Source organism: Neomonachus schauinslandi, chromosome 1 (genome assembly GCF_002201575.2).
Source record: "Neomonachus schauinslandi chromosome 1, ASM220157v2, whole genome shotgun sequence".
In the NCBI taxonomy this organism is placed as follows: Eukaryota; Metazoa; Chordata; class Mammalia; order Carnivora; family Phocidae; genus Neomonachus; species Neomonachus schauinslandi.
The window spans coordinates 94,958,971-94,974,135 of NC_058403.1; the positions used below are offsets into that span (position 1 = coordinate 94,958,971).

Below are 15,165 nucleotides of genomic sequence, written 5' to 3' on the forward strand. Positions count from 1 at the left end.
CTTCCCTGGAAATTCTGATTCAGTAGATGCAGGTTGGGCCCCAGGAATCTGTGCTATTAAGAAAGTTACTCTTATTCAGTTTGAGTAATACCATAAACAGATTTTTTTTTTTAAATCTTATTTCTTTATTTGAAAGAGAGAGAGAAAGCAGAAGCAGGGGGAACAGCAGATGGAGAAGGAGAAGCAGGCTCCCTGCTAAGCAAGGAGCCCAATGCAGGGCTCGATCCCAGGACCCTGGGATCATGACCTGAGCCGAAGGCAGACGCTTAACCAACTGAGCCACCCAGGTGCTCCCAGATTTTTTGTTTTTGCCTCAGTGCTCTTGCATGTTCTTTCTCCACTGTCTGTATTTTTCTGTCTTCTTTCCTCCATTGTCATCTCTCAACATCCACACAAGATGTTACTTGTAGGAGTCTTTCCTGCAGGCTGAGTAAATCACTCTGTAATCCATAAATTGCTTATTCCAGATCTTCCTCACAAACCTATTTCACTAGTAACCTTCCCCATCTCAGCTGGTAACATGCACTGGTTTTATTCTCAGTATAAATGCAGAATCTGCCATAGCCTGCACATTGGTCCTATTCTCCCATTACCTCATGCCTGGATTACTGCAGAAACCTGCTAATAACTGCTTTCCCTGCTTGCATCTTGCACCCATGCGGTCAGAGTGATCATTATTTTAAGATCTAAGTCATCACTCTGTACTCCTGCTCAAACTCTCCAAAGCGTTTTAGAGTAAAAGCTAGAGTCTTCACTAGGTTCTATGAGGCCCATCCCAATTTGTCCCCTTTCCCACCTTCGCCCTTTGATCTTCCAGCTCACTCTACCTCAGCTACCCTGACTTCGTACTTTTCTTAGAACATCCCAAGTATGCTTGCCCGGTAGAGCTTTTGCCTTGCCCATTCCTTATATCTAGAACATTTTCCTCTAGATGTCTGTAGTAGTAACTTGCACTTTTATCAAGTCTTGGCTCAGATGTCTTCTCAGTGAGTCATGCCTTGAATACCCGATTTAGAAATGTGACCCATCCTCCCCATACCTCCAGTCTCTTTTACCCTGTTCCCAACTCCTCCCCCTGCCGCTGACACTCATTAGCTCCTAATCATTTATATATCTGCTGGAATATGAGCTCCCCAAAGGCAAATATTTTTTTTTACTGTTGAGTTCATAACGTATTTCCCAAATATCAGAACCAGTGCCTGGTACATAATAAGTGTTCACTGAATACTTGTTTGATTTGTTGAGTGAAGTATTCAGGATGCAATAGATATGTAACCTTAAATAATATCTCTGTATAAGCCAGATTTTTATGAAACCTTTTCCAAGATATATTGCATAATTTCACATCTTGAGGTGAAAATGTGACATTGGGAGTTTGGATGAAGATGGGGTTGCTTGTGTACTGTTGTGTTGATTTGAAGAAGTCAGTTGTAGCCTGGCTCATCCTGCCCTCCTTGTGGTTATGCTCTGCCGTGCAGGTTTATACAGAGTAAAAACCTCTTAGGGGTTGATACTTGAGTACTTTACTTTAGGTTGTTTCCTCTTTCTGGTGTTGGTGGAAGTGTCCATAGGGACAGGTTCCCATGATGAAATCAGATCACTTAGGAAAATGAAATGTCTTTTCTGGTTGGTTCAAGCACATCAGTTTTGAAAAGTATATGCATAAATGCATAGTCCTTTATAAAACCAATGTGCTTTTGCATATTTTAGCCCATCTAAAGAGCATTCTTCTACATCCTTGCACCAGTTTGGGATGACCAGAAGCCTCTCTCCCTCTTTTTCTTTCTCTCATTCATTATTTCCTGAAACACTGGGATGCTGTCCTGCTAAAATCTGACTGCTAGATAAGAAAAGTATTACTGTACAGGGTCTATTTATATACATCTAATTTTAGAATAATTTTGCTTCTATTAACTGTGAGTCCTTAAGTTTCTAATATATATGCATATGTATGTATAATTTATATATATAATTTTTGCTTTGTAGAGTGCAACAGGAGGATATTTTTCCTCTCCTCTTACAAAGAGAATCTGTTTAAAAATCTGCTGGCTCAGCAAGTCATTATGTCAGCTCACCTAACCTTTGGTGAGCTCTAATTGTCTTCTTACTGTTTTACCTGACTTTGCCTCTTCTCACAGCCCGAATTTATTGATTATAAGCTTTTTATAAGAGTCAGTCCTACACTTTTGTGTTTCCCAAGGTGCCTGGAACACTGCTGGGCTGTAATATAATAGCTCTGAGGACGTAAGAGAAGAATCCTTTCATGAGAAGTGAATAGATTTCATCTAATAATAAGAATGATTATTAGTAGCTCACCACTTGAAAGAAGACTCGTATGAAGAAATTTATCTTAAGTCAGCTAATGTAATCATAATGTAATGAAAAAGCCAAATCTCTGATAGTGTCATGAGGGAAAGCCTGGGTATAGTTTTATCCAAAATAGAAAAGGCAGTTAAGCACCACTCAAATCATGGTTAAAATTTCCATTTGAACGACTTCATAACCTGTATGCATTAGCAAACTTAAAAATAGACACTTGTGTGAGCTATTATAGGAACTTTATTGTGCAGCAAACAAAAAACAAAACAAAACAAAAAAACCCCCAGAAAACCTTCAATTGCCATGCAGTAGAAAAATACCTAATCAGACTGTCCTTTTTTTCTCTCAGCATCCTGTAAGCGTCTATATTCCAGGGCTATGATTTAACTAATGCTAATCTTATGAAACTGCACATCAACAGATAAATTTATATTTAATCTCTATTCTGTTACTTCTCTCTTCTCTGCGATACACGAGTACTAATGAGCCAACAAATGTGGAAATTTAGTTTAAAAGTGCCTGGACATAAAGGATGGCAGACAAATGAGCAAAAGTATGAAGTCTCTTCTAAATGCACTCATTCATTTAACAGCTATTGAATACCACTAGATATTAGGAACTGGGGTATTGGGACGGAAGTAGTAATGAAGGTTTGGGATATAGAAGAGGAAGTTTAAGGAGATAGCCAATCCCAGCCTTCGAGGCACATATAGTTCATTCATTCATTTCTTATCTATCGAATGTCGAATCCAATGTGCCAGGGATATAGGAATGAAAGAAGGCAAACCGGAAATTCTTACCCTGACTAAACTTATATTCTAGTGGGATAGAAAGGCAATAAATAAGACAAATTAAGTAAAAAAAAAAAAAAAAAAATACTGTAGAGTGTTATGTGCTAAGGAGAAAAATAAAGTAGGAATGGAGACCAAAAGTGTTGAGGGTGGGGAGCAGGTTGCAATTCTCGGTAGGTTGTCCAGGAAAGGACTTGGTGAGAAGGTATCCTTTTAGTAAAGATCTGCAGGAAATGAGGGAGTCAGTCGTGCAGGTGCCTGGAGAAGGAGCAGTGGAGGTGCCAGCAAGAGGCAGTTCAAGGTGCTGAGGTGAGAGGGGGCCTGGAGCAGGACAACAATCTGGTGAAGCCCTGAGAGGGGGTTGGGTTTCACTCAGAGTGTGATGGGAAGCCACTGTGAGGTTTTCCCCCCGGCGTGGAATGTGAATAATGTAATTTAGTAAAGGGAGCTAACCATAGGAAAAGGTTAATTAATAATTGAATTCAGCTATAAATTGTCAAGCAGACTGGAAAGGTTAAGTTGTACTAGAAGATGTAAAACTAGGATGAGTGAGAAGTAAAAGCTGGACTTAACTGTGACAGATCATAGTGAAGTTATGAAGACAGTGCAGGAGTCGGGCTAAGTGCCGACGGCAGACTTAGGGTGCCCTTGCCTGCCCCCTGGGGGCTGGAGGGAGGATCCAGTGAGATCCTCAGAATGTCGCCACACTCTTATTTTACTTAGTTGTTTTATATGGGTTATTTTCCAAGGAGATCTCCTCTGTTTTTTCTCAGACTCCTTATGAGGTAAAATGATGAAGGAAGGAAAGATAATTGGAAAACTGTATCTATGATGTTGTCTTCTTGTTAATTACCAAGTCCTTGTTCTACAGAAGAGGGGGCGGCTGTCCTCCGTCCCACGTCTGGTGAGTTAGAACCACAACAGAAAACTGTTCTTAAAGACTGTAATAAATATCTACTATTTTAGGCCTAAAAACAAAGACAAAACAAATCTTCAAAAGTATTATGTTCTGGCAACTAAGGTGATTTCAATTTATCTTCCTTTTTGTCATTCCTCTTGCTATCCTACTTAAAAATCTTCAACCACAGGGGCACCTGGATGGCTCAGTCAGTTAAGTGGCCGAGTCTTGATTTCATGATCAAGGTGATTGTGATCTCAGGGTTGTGAGATTGAGCCCCGCTTCCGGCCCCTCATTCAGCACAGAGTCTGTTTGAGTTTCCCTCTCCCTTTCCCTCTGTCCTTCGTCCTGCTCTCTCTCTCTAAAATAAATAAATAAAATCTTAAAAAAAACCAAACCTTCAACCACAATTGTCAAAAGCACAGATTTTTTCATTTTAATCTTTATCCTCTGTAAAGTGATAAAGGTAATTGCAATTCTTAATGTTTTCACAAGTTGAATTGTGTGACTTTCATACAGTTGTTTGTTTTTTATAAAGCTAAAACCTTTTGTTATTGTCAAGACTGAAAGCAAAATTTTATGGGCTGTGGCTTCTGCCAAAGAAACATTGCCCTCTCTTGGCCTAAGGTGTTAAAACACTTAGCAATGTTTTCTGTCTAATTTTGGAGTGTTGCTTTTTAATTCTGAATTGGAGCAGTTTGCCCTGAAATGTCATGGATATGTATTTTGCCCGTAAGTGGATGTATACAGCTAATTTCTCTTGTGACTTTCAGAGGAAGTCAGAGTTAAAATGGAAAATTGCTGTGGGAAGCTGGCATGATTTTAAACTCTTGAGTGCTTGGAGGAGGAGTAAAACCTCTTTCGACATTCTCCACTCCATGGAAAATATTAAACTCCTTTTCAGGAAGCAGGGGAGATGATGAGTATTACGCATTTTCATCTTTTTCTCATGGGTTCTTGTGATTCAAATCCTATCCCCATTGCAGTGTTACTCTGCATTAAAAATCTTGAATGCCAAGACTGAATCATTATTTTTGTCCTTAGTTTTCCTTAAACTTGTCTGGTGCTTTGAGAATATTCATTATGTACCTTTTTTGTTGTAGAGGTTCTAGCAGTATTAGCTCATCTTCACTGATGCCCTGGACTTCAGAGTATAAATAGAAAAATAGAGATAGGTGACAAGGATTGATTAGCGGATCCTCCTTCTAAGTGAAACAGTAAACCTATCTAGATAAATCACTAGCTCAAAGGCCTGGAAAATGCATGTTAAAAGAATTAAGGGGAGTGTGGGTGTATGTGTGTGTGTATGTTTAGTTGATAGGGAATTTTTCTAGAAGAACTAAAAGGACACGAAAAATTCTATCTGGTCTGTTTTACTGTCTTTCAGTTTATATTAAAAAAAGGCTTATGAGTTTTGGAGCTGTTGGACTGATTATTTACTTTTTTTTTTTAAGGGAAAAATTTCTTTTAAGTAACAGGGAACCGAGATTAATATTTTATTGCCTTTTCGAGTCCCCCGCCCTCTCTCCGTATTATATATATATACACACACACATATATATATATAATTACTTCATTATTATTAGACTTTAATTATAGGTTTGAAAGCCTCTGATTCCTTCTCTGGCAATCTTAAGCCACCACAGATAGGAGAAAAAAAGTATTTTAGGATTTTCTAGCATTTACTCTGTGCCAGGTGGTGTTCTAAGCACTTGGCACATATTAACTCATTTAACCCTGACTTCCACCCAGAGACATAGATACTGTCATTATTCCCATAGACGATGTCAGGAAACTAAAGTACAGAGAAGTTCAGCAGCTTGCCCCATAGGGAATGGATCTGGGATTTGAGTCCAGACACCAGACTCCGTGCTCTCAACCACTATGTTACCGCCTGCCTCTTTCTCTGCCTTTCTTTTTCGAATTTGCAATTCCGAGGGTGAATTTTCACGCCCACTTTCCCTTCCCTAATGTGGTGTCCTCAGCTTATCTTTTAAGGCTCCTTTTGGCTTTGTTTTCCTGAACTTGAGGAAGGAACGGCACTTCTGGCACTTCTCCCACCTCTCGACTCTGCGAGTTGCTGCCGCTCCCTTTTCTCCCCTCCCCCTTGCTGGTGGTCTTCCACCCTGACGCCATTTCTGCGTTCTTAAGTTATTTTACGTCAGGACTAGAAACTGGTGCTCTACCAATGGCTTGACCAGTTCTGAGTAAGAAAACATGAATAGTACGACTACCTCATGGTTTGTGTGTATATCCTCTCTTCCTGTTTACCGCATCTTTGTTCACTGCTTTTGCAAAACCATAATCTTCATGCCTTAGATCTTGCTACTAGTGATGCCATCTTATTCATCCGTGAATATCTCAAGATTTCTCAAGACCTTTGAATTTTGACTGGAATCCGCAAACGTCCTTCTCTTAGTGGACATTGTGTAGCATCTGTTTAGGTTATTGATGAAAGTTTGTAACTGTGTATCCAAGGATTTTCTGGCTTTTGAGACAACACTGCTATTAATATGTTGAGTGTGTAAATTCCCATTGAGCATAAAACTGTCAAAGACAGTTGTATGAGTCAGTATGATAAATGGGTACTTTGGACCAGCTGTTGGCACATTATCTACGTGACCGCATTGCTGGGAAGAGACTAAAGAGTGGAGCACTGTCTCCCACCCTCTCATCGCATCCCCTATACTCCCTCTCTACTTGCTGTAATCTAGTGGACCCTCCACTCTTACTGAAGATGAAATAATACTGATGAGTTTTCTGCTTCCCAGTGCAAAGACAGTCATTACCTGATTACCAAGTCCCATACAAGCCTGACTTTGCAACAGCAAGATTGTAGTGATTGCAGCTGTATCTTAAGTAAAGAATTTCACCAGATTGTGATTTGCAAATGCAGCGTTCCCCTCTATTATTTCCCATCTATCATTACCATTCCATAACAAGATTTACTACTTAGAGTCTGAGGTGCCTGGCGATAGGTGGTGAGCAGTCCTCTCCTGTTAGTTTTGTTGATTATACTGCTGTCTTTTAAAATTATGGATGTTTCTAGGCTGGAATCGCTTCCCTCTAGTGGTCCTGACTACCAAGGGGTCCTTGGGAGCCCCTAAACTTGGGCCCTCCCCACCCCCACTGCCACTTCAGTTCCATTGGAAAAAAGATCTATTCTTCCTGTTCCTTTCTTTGAAAGTGATGCACGTGCTTGCTAAAATCATCTGTGATATATCCACTTTGTGCACCACAATTCCATTTTAAGTGGCATGTTTATGTTTCCATGACCCTACCCAGACCTGGGAACTTTGGCCAGTGGATTAGAGGAGAGGGAGTATATTTCCTTCCAGCTGGGGGGCTCAGGTGTTCCTCTGCCATCCTATTCTTGCCTCTGGGATATCAGGATAGCATTGTAATAGACCTGGTTCCCACCTGACTGAAATTCTCAAAGACTGTAAGCATGCGGTTTAGGGCGTGGCTTAGTGAGATCCTTAAAGTGCTAATCTTTTTTTCCTCTGCCGTGTTCCAAACATCATTCCAGATGATACTGTTAGTACCAATTCAAGGAACTTCTTGGTTTTAATAGGCTTTTAGAAATCGGCAGAGGGACTTATATACCGTACAGATTTGTTTGGGAAAAAATGTAATTTCTCAACAATGGACTTACAACCAAGCTTTTTAGAGTTCAGCTACCTTTAGCCCAATTTCCGACCTCTGTGCCTTTGTCCCTGTGATGTCTTCCAGAGATGCCTTTCTCCCGTGGCACCCTTTTCTATCAAATTGCTCTTCATTCTCAAAGCCAGCCAAGAGATGAGTACCTCTGATGACTACCTCACCCCTCTCCCATCCAGAGCTCATCCTTGTCTTTCCTTGGGCTTAAATATACTTTTATTATGCTAAATGTATTTAGCTCTAATTATATAAAAATTACCTAACCTATCTACTGTGTTAGGCTTGAGCTGCTTGTGGCCAAGGCCCATGTCTATTCATTTTGCATTTCTACACATAATGTGGTTCCAGATACATAGTAGGGGCTCAATAAATGCAGACTTATATTGGATCCTTTATAATAATAGCACGGGGAGGGGGGGTAGGGGTCATCTGGCAAAAAAAAATTGAACCCGGACGGAGAAAAAGACTGGGACAGGGATTGTTAGGATGCCTTGTGGGAGGCTGAGGCTGCGGGGGAAGCTGAGATTGGGGCACACATGCTGTGGGGGAGGACACCATGCCAGCTCGGGTGGTGGCAGGCATTCTAAGGGGGTGTGCACAGAGAGGTTAGCAGAAGTGTGAGTAGAGGGTAGGGGCTGTGGTAGTTGTAGAGGGAGCCCTGGAAATGGAAAGTTTCTGTGGGATGGCAAGATGAGACATGCAGCATGGGGAGAAGGTGGAGGACCCAGAAGATGCTGGGCATGTTGGAAGGAGGACAGCAGTGGTTGGTAACTGGCAGCTGGGACACTGGGGAAAGGGCAGGCAGCAAGGAGTTATAGCAGGTGTGAGGGAGGGGAGTGGCTGTGACCTTGGCCCTTTGGGATGGCCAGTAGTGCTGGGCAGCTGGATGTGTTGTACCTGGCAAGTCAGTGATTGATGATTAAATTGTATCTTAGGTAGCCAAAGGCAGCTAAAGACTGGTCGAAGAACCAAATGACATCTTGGGCTTAGTCTGGCAAGGAATGAGATCATAGGTGACCATAATGCTGCACAAATAGGATTCAGAGCATACCTCAGAAATTCAATTTTTGCCTTTTTTCCCCATCTTTGCCTTTTACAAACCACTCTGTGAGGCTGGGTTTTCTGTCCCAGAATGAAAACACAGACTTGGATACTTCTCAACTTCTCTCAGATTAAAAAAAAAAGTATTTGTAACTTTTATCCATAAACACAGTCTCGGTCTAGTAAGTATTATGTCTGGTCTAGTCCATATGCATACATTTTATTATATAAATAAAATACCTATTTTCTTATTTTGTTCATTCAAAAGCAGAGCTTTTCCCACTCTTCAAGCTCCTGTTTGCTGTAGATGTGAAGCCAGAGGTGGGGAAGAGAGTTCTGATAAGCTTCTCCTCCCTGTTTTTCCCCTAGGACATCCACACTTCCTCTCTACTCGCCGGCTGGCTTCTAAAGAGTAGACAGGGCAGGTAGGGGGAACCGTGGTACCATGGCAGATGTGAACCTGACTTTCATAGGTTCTCTGTAGAGTCCCTCCCTCTTCATTTCTCTGGCTCTCTCACCTGTGTTTTCCTTGATGTGGGGGAATACACCATCTCTTTCATGCCGATGGGGTGCTGAGGTTTTCTCACGGGTCCGGCAGCCTTAGTTCCGATTCAGATCATGTGGACTTGGCAGTACTTAAGGGATAACTAGGTGGAAGAACCCTGGAGTCTTTAGGAAATGCTGTGCTAGTACCTAAGAGAGAGGTGGGAGCTAGAAATATAGATGTGGGGCTAACTGCTGTGCAGTGGTAGAAGTCAAGAGAGTGGACACATTTACCCAGGAAAAGACATGGAACCTCACAGAGGAGGTTTTGAGAAGCAGGAGAAGGAGCAGGGGCTGGTAAAGAAGATGGAAGGAAACCTCTTTCAGAGTATTGCTTATTATTGCTTCTATAAAGGGGTGGACCGTGCAGAAGTCAGCTCAGACTGTTGTGGCTATTTTTTACCCAGCATGTGGAACTTATAAACGCATACATTTTTATTTTAATTGTGAAGACCCTAAAGTGTTCACCCCCCATTTTGAAAATTGATGTGAATTTTACTTTAGAATTTCTAATTCTTTGCAGACAAATTTTAACTTTTTTCTTTCAGTTGTGTATGAACACAGATCAAGATTAGAGAAATCCTTGCAAAAGGAAAGACTTGAACACAAGAAAGCAAAAGAAGGTAAATATAAAATGCAGTTTGTATTCTGTGTTTTTATCATACTTTGAAACATCATGTGCTTCCTTTACTTTTTTGTTGTTGTTGTTAAGAAATGTCTCAAATCAACCCTAAGTCATTTTTATAGGTAGACAGAGAAAGTCAAGCCCTATGTTTTGCATTGTACAACACAGTAATTCCTGCTTAAGACTGGATTCTGAATCTTTCATTCAGTGTGCTGCAACCTTGGGGTAGTTCGCATTATTAGTTACACATATTCTATCAGAAATAAACAGCTTTTCATCTGGATATTACACACATATGTTACTCATACCTGAAAATTCTGTCCATAGATAGTAAGTAACAGCATGTTGTCCAGAATATGACAGATTTTATACATTCATATACACACACATGCGTACATACATACATATATGTACATTTACAACATAATAAATTGATCACATTGTATGGCGTCTCTTTTTTTTGTATGGTGTCTTTTAAGTTACGCACTTATTTTCATCTTGTGAAGACTTACTGGCGCAGCTGATCGGTTCAAATTGAAAAATTAGCATCTAGCACAAGCATTGGGCAATGCTATTGATTTTTATCAGAATTTTTCTATATAGCATAGGCTTTGTACAGCTTGTTCTTTGAAATTATCCGCATTCTTATTTTTACTTATGAGCTCATTTCTTGTGAGGAAATATAAGTTAGGTATTCTGTCTGACTATGTTGGTGTGGGGTAGAGAGAGGGAAACTGAGAGGGCAGTATGGGTTAGGATGTTTTACTGACCCTTGGATTAAGCCTGTATGAGGAATAGGAGTTTAACATCATGAAAATGCTTTGATGGGATTTGGATTTTCCTTGTCTTTAAATGCAGAGTGATTTTATAGAGCCATCTAGTGGATAATAAAGCTTTAAGAGCATTAAAGATGGTTTCCACTGTTTGCTTTCTCTTTTCGAGTCCTGAATGATTTTAGCGTGCCATCTAGTGGACAGCAATAAATCATCTCTGTCTTTCGGTATGCCTCTTTTTTTTTTTTCTCCTAAATTTCAAGGAGAGTTAATCACAGAGTGCACATTCTAAATTCACTTCTAATTAATTGGTTATAATGTGTATTTTCTTTATTCAAGATATACAGCTTTAAAATAAAGCTGAAAATTATGTAATAGTTTTTTTTTTCCAACTCTTTCTAAAAAGGCCTTAAGAGGCAAAATAAAGTATGTTACCAAGCAGATTGCTTTTATTTTTATTTTTTAAAAATATTTTATTTGTTTATTTGACAGAGAGAGACAGCGAGAGAGGGAACATAAGCAGGGGGAGTGGGAGAGGGAGAAGCAGGCTCCCCGCGGAGCAGGGAGCCCAATGCGGGACTCGATTCCAGGACCCTGGGACCATGACCTGAGCTGAAGGCAGACGCTCAACGACTGAGCCACTCAGGCGCCCCCAAGCAGATTGTTTTTAAAACTAAAATATTTTTCACAAGTCTGAACAAAATTTGCTTTTATTCTTTTGAAAATTCCATGATGAGTTAATCACACCTAATTTTCTCCATTTTTTATTTTCTAGATTTTCTTGTTTATAAGTTAGAAGCACAAGAAACACTAAATAAAGGAAGGGTAAGTTTTGGATTTTTTCTTGATTATTTTATGAAACTTAAGGAGAGGGAAATAATAGTGGCAAAATCTTTTACTATGTTGATCGTTAGGACCGAAAGGCTGAAATATACACACATATGTATATGTATATGTGTGTGTGTGTATATACACACACACACACACGTACGTATATATGTATGTATGTATTTATTGCTGCCAAAAAAATCCTGCAATGTTACTGTCACTTGCACAGTCCAAATTAACTGGAGAAAAGCAAGTTTTTCTCTTACTCCAAGAAGAATATATAACCATGAGTTGAATGAAACACTGGCATTTTGGAGTATTAAAACTGAGAAGAGTCAGTTCCTCGGATAGCTGGGAGACTGTCAGCTTTCAACTCTTACCGCCTTTAAAAGCCCCAGCCAAAACTGTGTGCTTTCTGTTGTGCATTTCATAATGCAGTTTCTTTGTAAAGTAAAAGAGTAAAGCAATAAAATAAAGCAATAGAGTAAAAATGCAGTTCATCTTAGAAATGGTAAAAAAATGAAAGAAACAACTGGTTGCGGGTGTGCTTGTGCTGGAGCCGAAGCAGGGCTGTGGGGGGTCAGATGGAAGAGCCCCACATGGGGAGAGAAAATGGTTGGGTGTCTCGTGTACACACTGCTCCCGGCTGCCCAGGACTCTGCACATGTGTGAGGTCCACGTGTCAGGCTGTTCTGCTGGGACACACATGTACACCACTGGAACATGGCTTAGGCTCAAGTGTCAGTCCTGGCTCTGCTACTAAAGGAAGTGTTTGCCCTCAGCTTATTCCTTCTCCTTTCTCCATTTCTTCGCTCTGTAAAATGGGAGTCTCCTTTGGGTAAAGTAATAATATGGAGAATTCCTTACGCACTGAAGCTCAGGGAAGGAAAGCGCCTCTTCTCTTGCAAAGCTTGCGAGGCCTGGACCTAGTCCCCTCCGAGCACCTGGCACAGTGTATCAGCCATGCACAGTGACAAGGTCCTTGTGCATTGGAGCCTCGGTTCTTCTCAGCTTGAGAGGGGAAGTAAATCATTTCCAGGGCCCCTGCTAAGCTGCTTTTTTACAATTCCATGTCTTGCTTTTTCTTCACTAAACTCTAGCAAACTTAGAGGAATGTTAAGACTTCATTCCAGCCATTAAATAAAGAGATGGCTCTAGAGACATCCTGGTTCAAGCATAGAATTCATTGTAGCTTATGTAAGTGAAATAAATGGAATTCTTCTGTTAAGTGCATTAAGCTATGTTTAGCAAGAGAGCCAGATTCATTATCTTTGTGTTAACTATTTTCTTTTCAATTTACAGCAAGATTCCAATAGCAGATACAGTGCGTTGAATGTGCAACATCAGATGTTGAAAGTGAGTAATTTAAAGTTGTTCCTCATGAATGCATGAATAAAAGAATTAACTGAGTAACTTAAGTGATTAAGGAAAGCTTACGAAAAATTGATCTGTATGGTAGGATGGTACATTAAAGTCATATTTCACTAAAAATGCTGTGGAATTGTAATGTTCCCTCCTCTTACCACCCAATTACAACAATCCTAATCATCTTATTATACATTTTCTTATAAATCTGTCTGGTCACCTAATTTTTAATTTTATTCTATTTCTCTTTTAAGGCTTTCTTGTTTGTGTTTGCTTGCTTAGTTTCTCACAGTGGTTTTCCTCATATGTTTCTTTTTATCTTAGGCACACTGGAGGCAGTAGAATGATTAAACGCCTCCTTCATGTTACTAATATTTCATGTGTCCTTTTATCTACCACAGGAACACAATTTATGTTTAAAGATTCTCCTTCCTTGGTTCTTGGGTAAAACTCATTATTTGTGTCGAGAAGACTTGGAACGAGAGAGAGTGGAGGGGAGAGAGTCATGATTTCTGTCAAGCTAGGAGAGAGGAGTGGAGCCATCAAGCGTTCTGCACAGCAGGAAAACCCTGTCACGATCTCCGCACCTCCAACCTCCCTCCCTTGCCTGCCTCGCTTTTTGTTTGGTGTTGTCTTTCCTCCTGTATCAGGAGAACAAGCGCTTTTTATTGAAGCCAGAACCGTTCCTAGTATCAAGAAAGTAGTGCGTGGATTAAAGCAGATCACCCTTTCACATTAGCATTTGGAGACTGTGGGTTTTATCTAGATTGTGATTCCAGTGTAGTAGTATGAAGAGGAGTAAGGTAAATAAGAATCATTCTATAAACAATGTATTACTTCCCCCAAAAGGAAATAACTCTCTTTTTTTTTTTTAAATTAGGTTACCAGGAAGGCTGAAAATTAAAGAAGGGAAATAAAAAAATGTTGCTTGGAAAACATCAGATTGAAAGAGGAAGTCTGGAATAGCCGTGGAGGGATAATTTTTCCGTTCGCTTTACCTTGTTTCCACAGCAATTTGAGTCCCTGGGAGTTTCCCCAATCCTTCCCCTTTCCATCTCCCATGGCTAACTTCTAACTTCTTGTTGTTTTTACCGATGTTCAAAATTAAGGAGAAAATTATTTCTGACCATGATCCCAAACCCTTGATTTGAAATGTAAGGGAAATGCAGGGGAGCTGCCCCAATTCAAAGCAACCTGAGGAAAACAAAGCCTCCTGCTGCAACTGTTCTTTCTTGAGAGAGAAAGGCTCTAGACTGTGGTATAATTTAGAGAATGTACATCTCTGCTCAGGTTCTCATCTTTGCAGAGTCAACACGAGGAGCTGAAGAAACAGCACAGCGACTTGGAGGAGGAGCATCGCAAACAAGGAGAAGACTTCAGTAGGACGTTTAATGACCATAAGCAGAAGTACCTGCAGCTACAGCAGGAGAAAGAACAAGAACTTTCTAAGCTAAAAGGTATTTGGAAGTCTGATTAGCTAGTTTATATGGAAATAACTACTCAGTGTAATGTTTCAGTAAAGCAATAGAATCGTGTTTGTTTGCATGGCAATTGATTCACATTTACCATGTGGTGCTTTACCAGCCACTTACTTCTACAATTATCCTTATCTCTTTGGGTTTGTTTAGGAAACAGAATAGAATACTTGGTGTTTCTCAATGGGGCACATTGGCCACATCGGGCAAGAAAGTTCTCTTTTTATGTGTGTTGTACGATATTTAGTATCTCTGACCCCTACTCACAAAATGCCATCAGTGCTCCACATTCAATATGATGATCAGAGTCGCCCCATGCATTTCCTAATCTCCAAGGGGCCAAAAAACTACCTGTTGATCACTAGCAGTAGCTTTGAAAAGCTCAGGATCTAGAGTCAGACTGCCCTGGTGAGTCTTGGCCTCTTCAATTTCTAGTTATAGGACCATGGACAAATTGTATGATCACCACAGGCCTCATTGTCATCATCTGTAGAATTGGGATATTCATAAAAAGCTATTCAACCTCATAGGGTTGGATTAAATAATTTATGTAAAGCACCTAGCACAGTTACTGATATGTGATCAGTGTCAGCATGAGGTATTTTCATAGTATTATGAAACAAATTGTATCACTCTGAGTATATGTAAATTCTGAAAAAGGGAAATATTCTACAATCACCTATTCAGGTGCTAAATAAGTTTGAAGTGTGAGAATTGGTTTAAAAAGTCACATGGTGCTTGCGAAAAAACAATGGTGAAATCCGAGGAAGGTCTGTGGTCCAGTTAATTATACTGTGCCAAACAATATTTTTATTTTATATAAGATATCATCATAGAAGGAAGCTGA

At 40.1% G+C, this 15,165-nt stretch overlaps 1 protein-coding gene across 5 annotated transcripts in view; it reads left to right on the forward strand.

Moving 5' to 3' along the window:
* Positions 1-15,165, forward strand: part of GOLIM4 (golgi integral membrane protein 4) — an 84,786-nt gene that overhangs the window by 35,858 nt on the left and 33,763 nt on the right. For all 5 annotated transcript variants that reach the window (XM_021702600.1, XM_021702604.1, XM_021702601.1 and 2 more), the window contains exons 2-5: positions 9,801-9,875; positions 11,426-11,475; positions 12,781-12,834; positions 14,150-14,300. In XM_021702600.1, the coding sequence (XP_021558275.1) occupies positions 9,801-9,875; positions 11,426-11,475; positions 12,781-12,834; positions 14,150-14,300 (330 nt within the window). The remainder of the gene's footprint in view (positions 1-9,800; positions 9,876-11,425; positions 11,476-12,780; positions 12,835-14,149; positions 14,301-15,165) is intronic.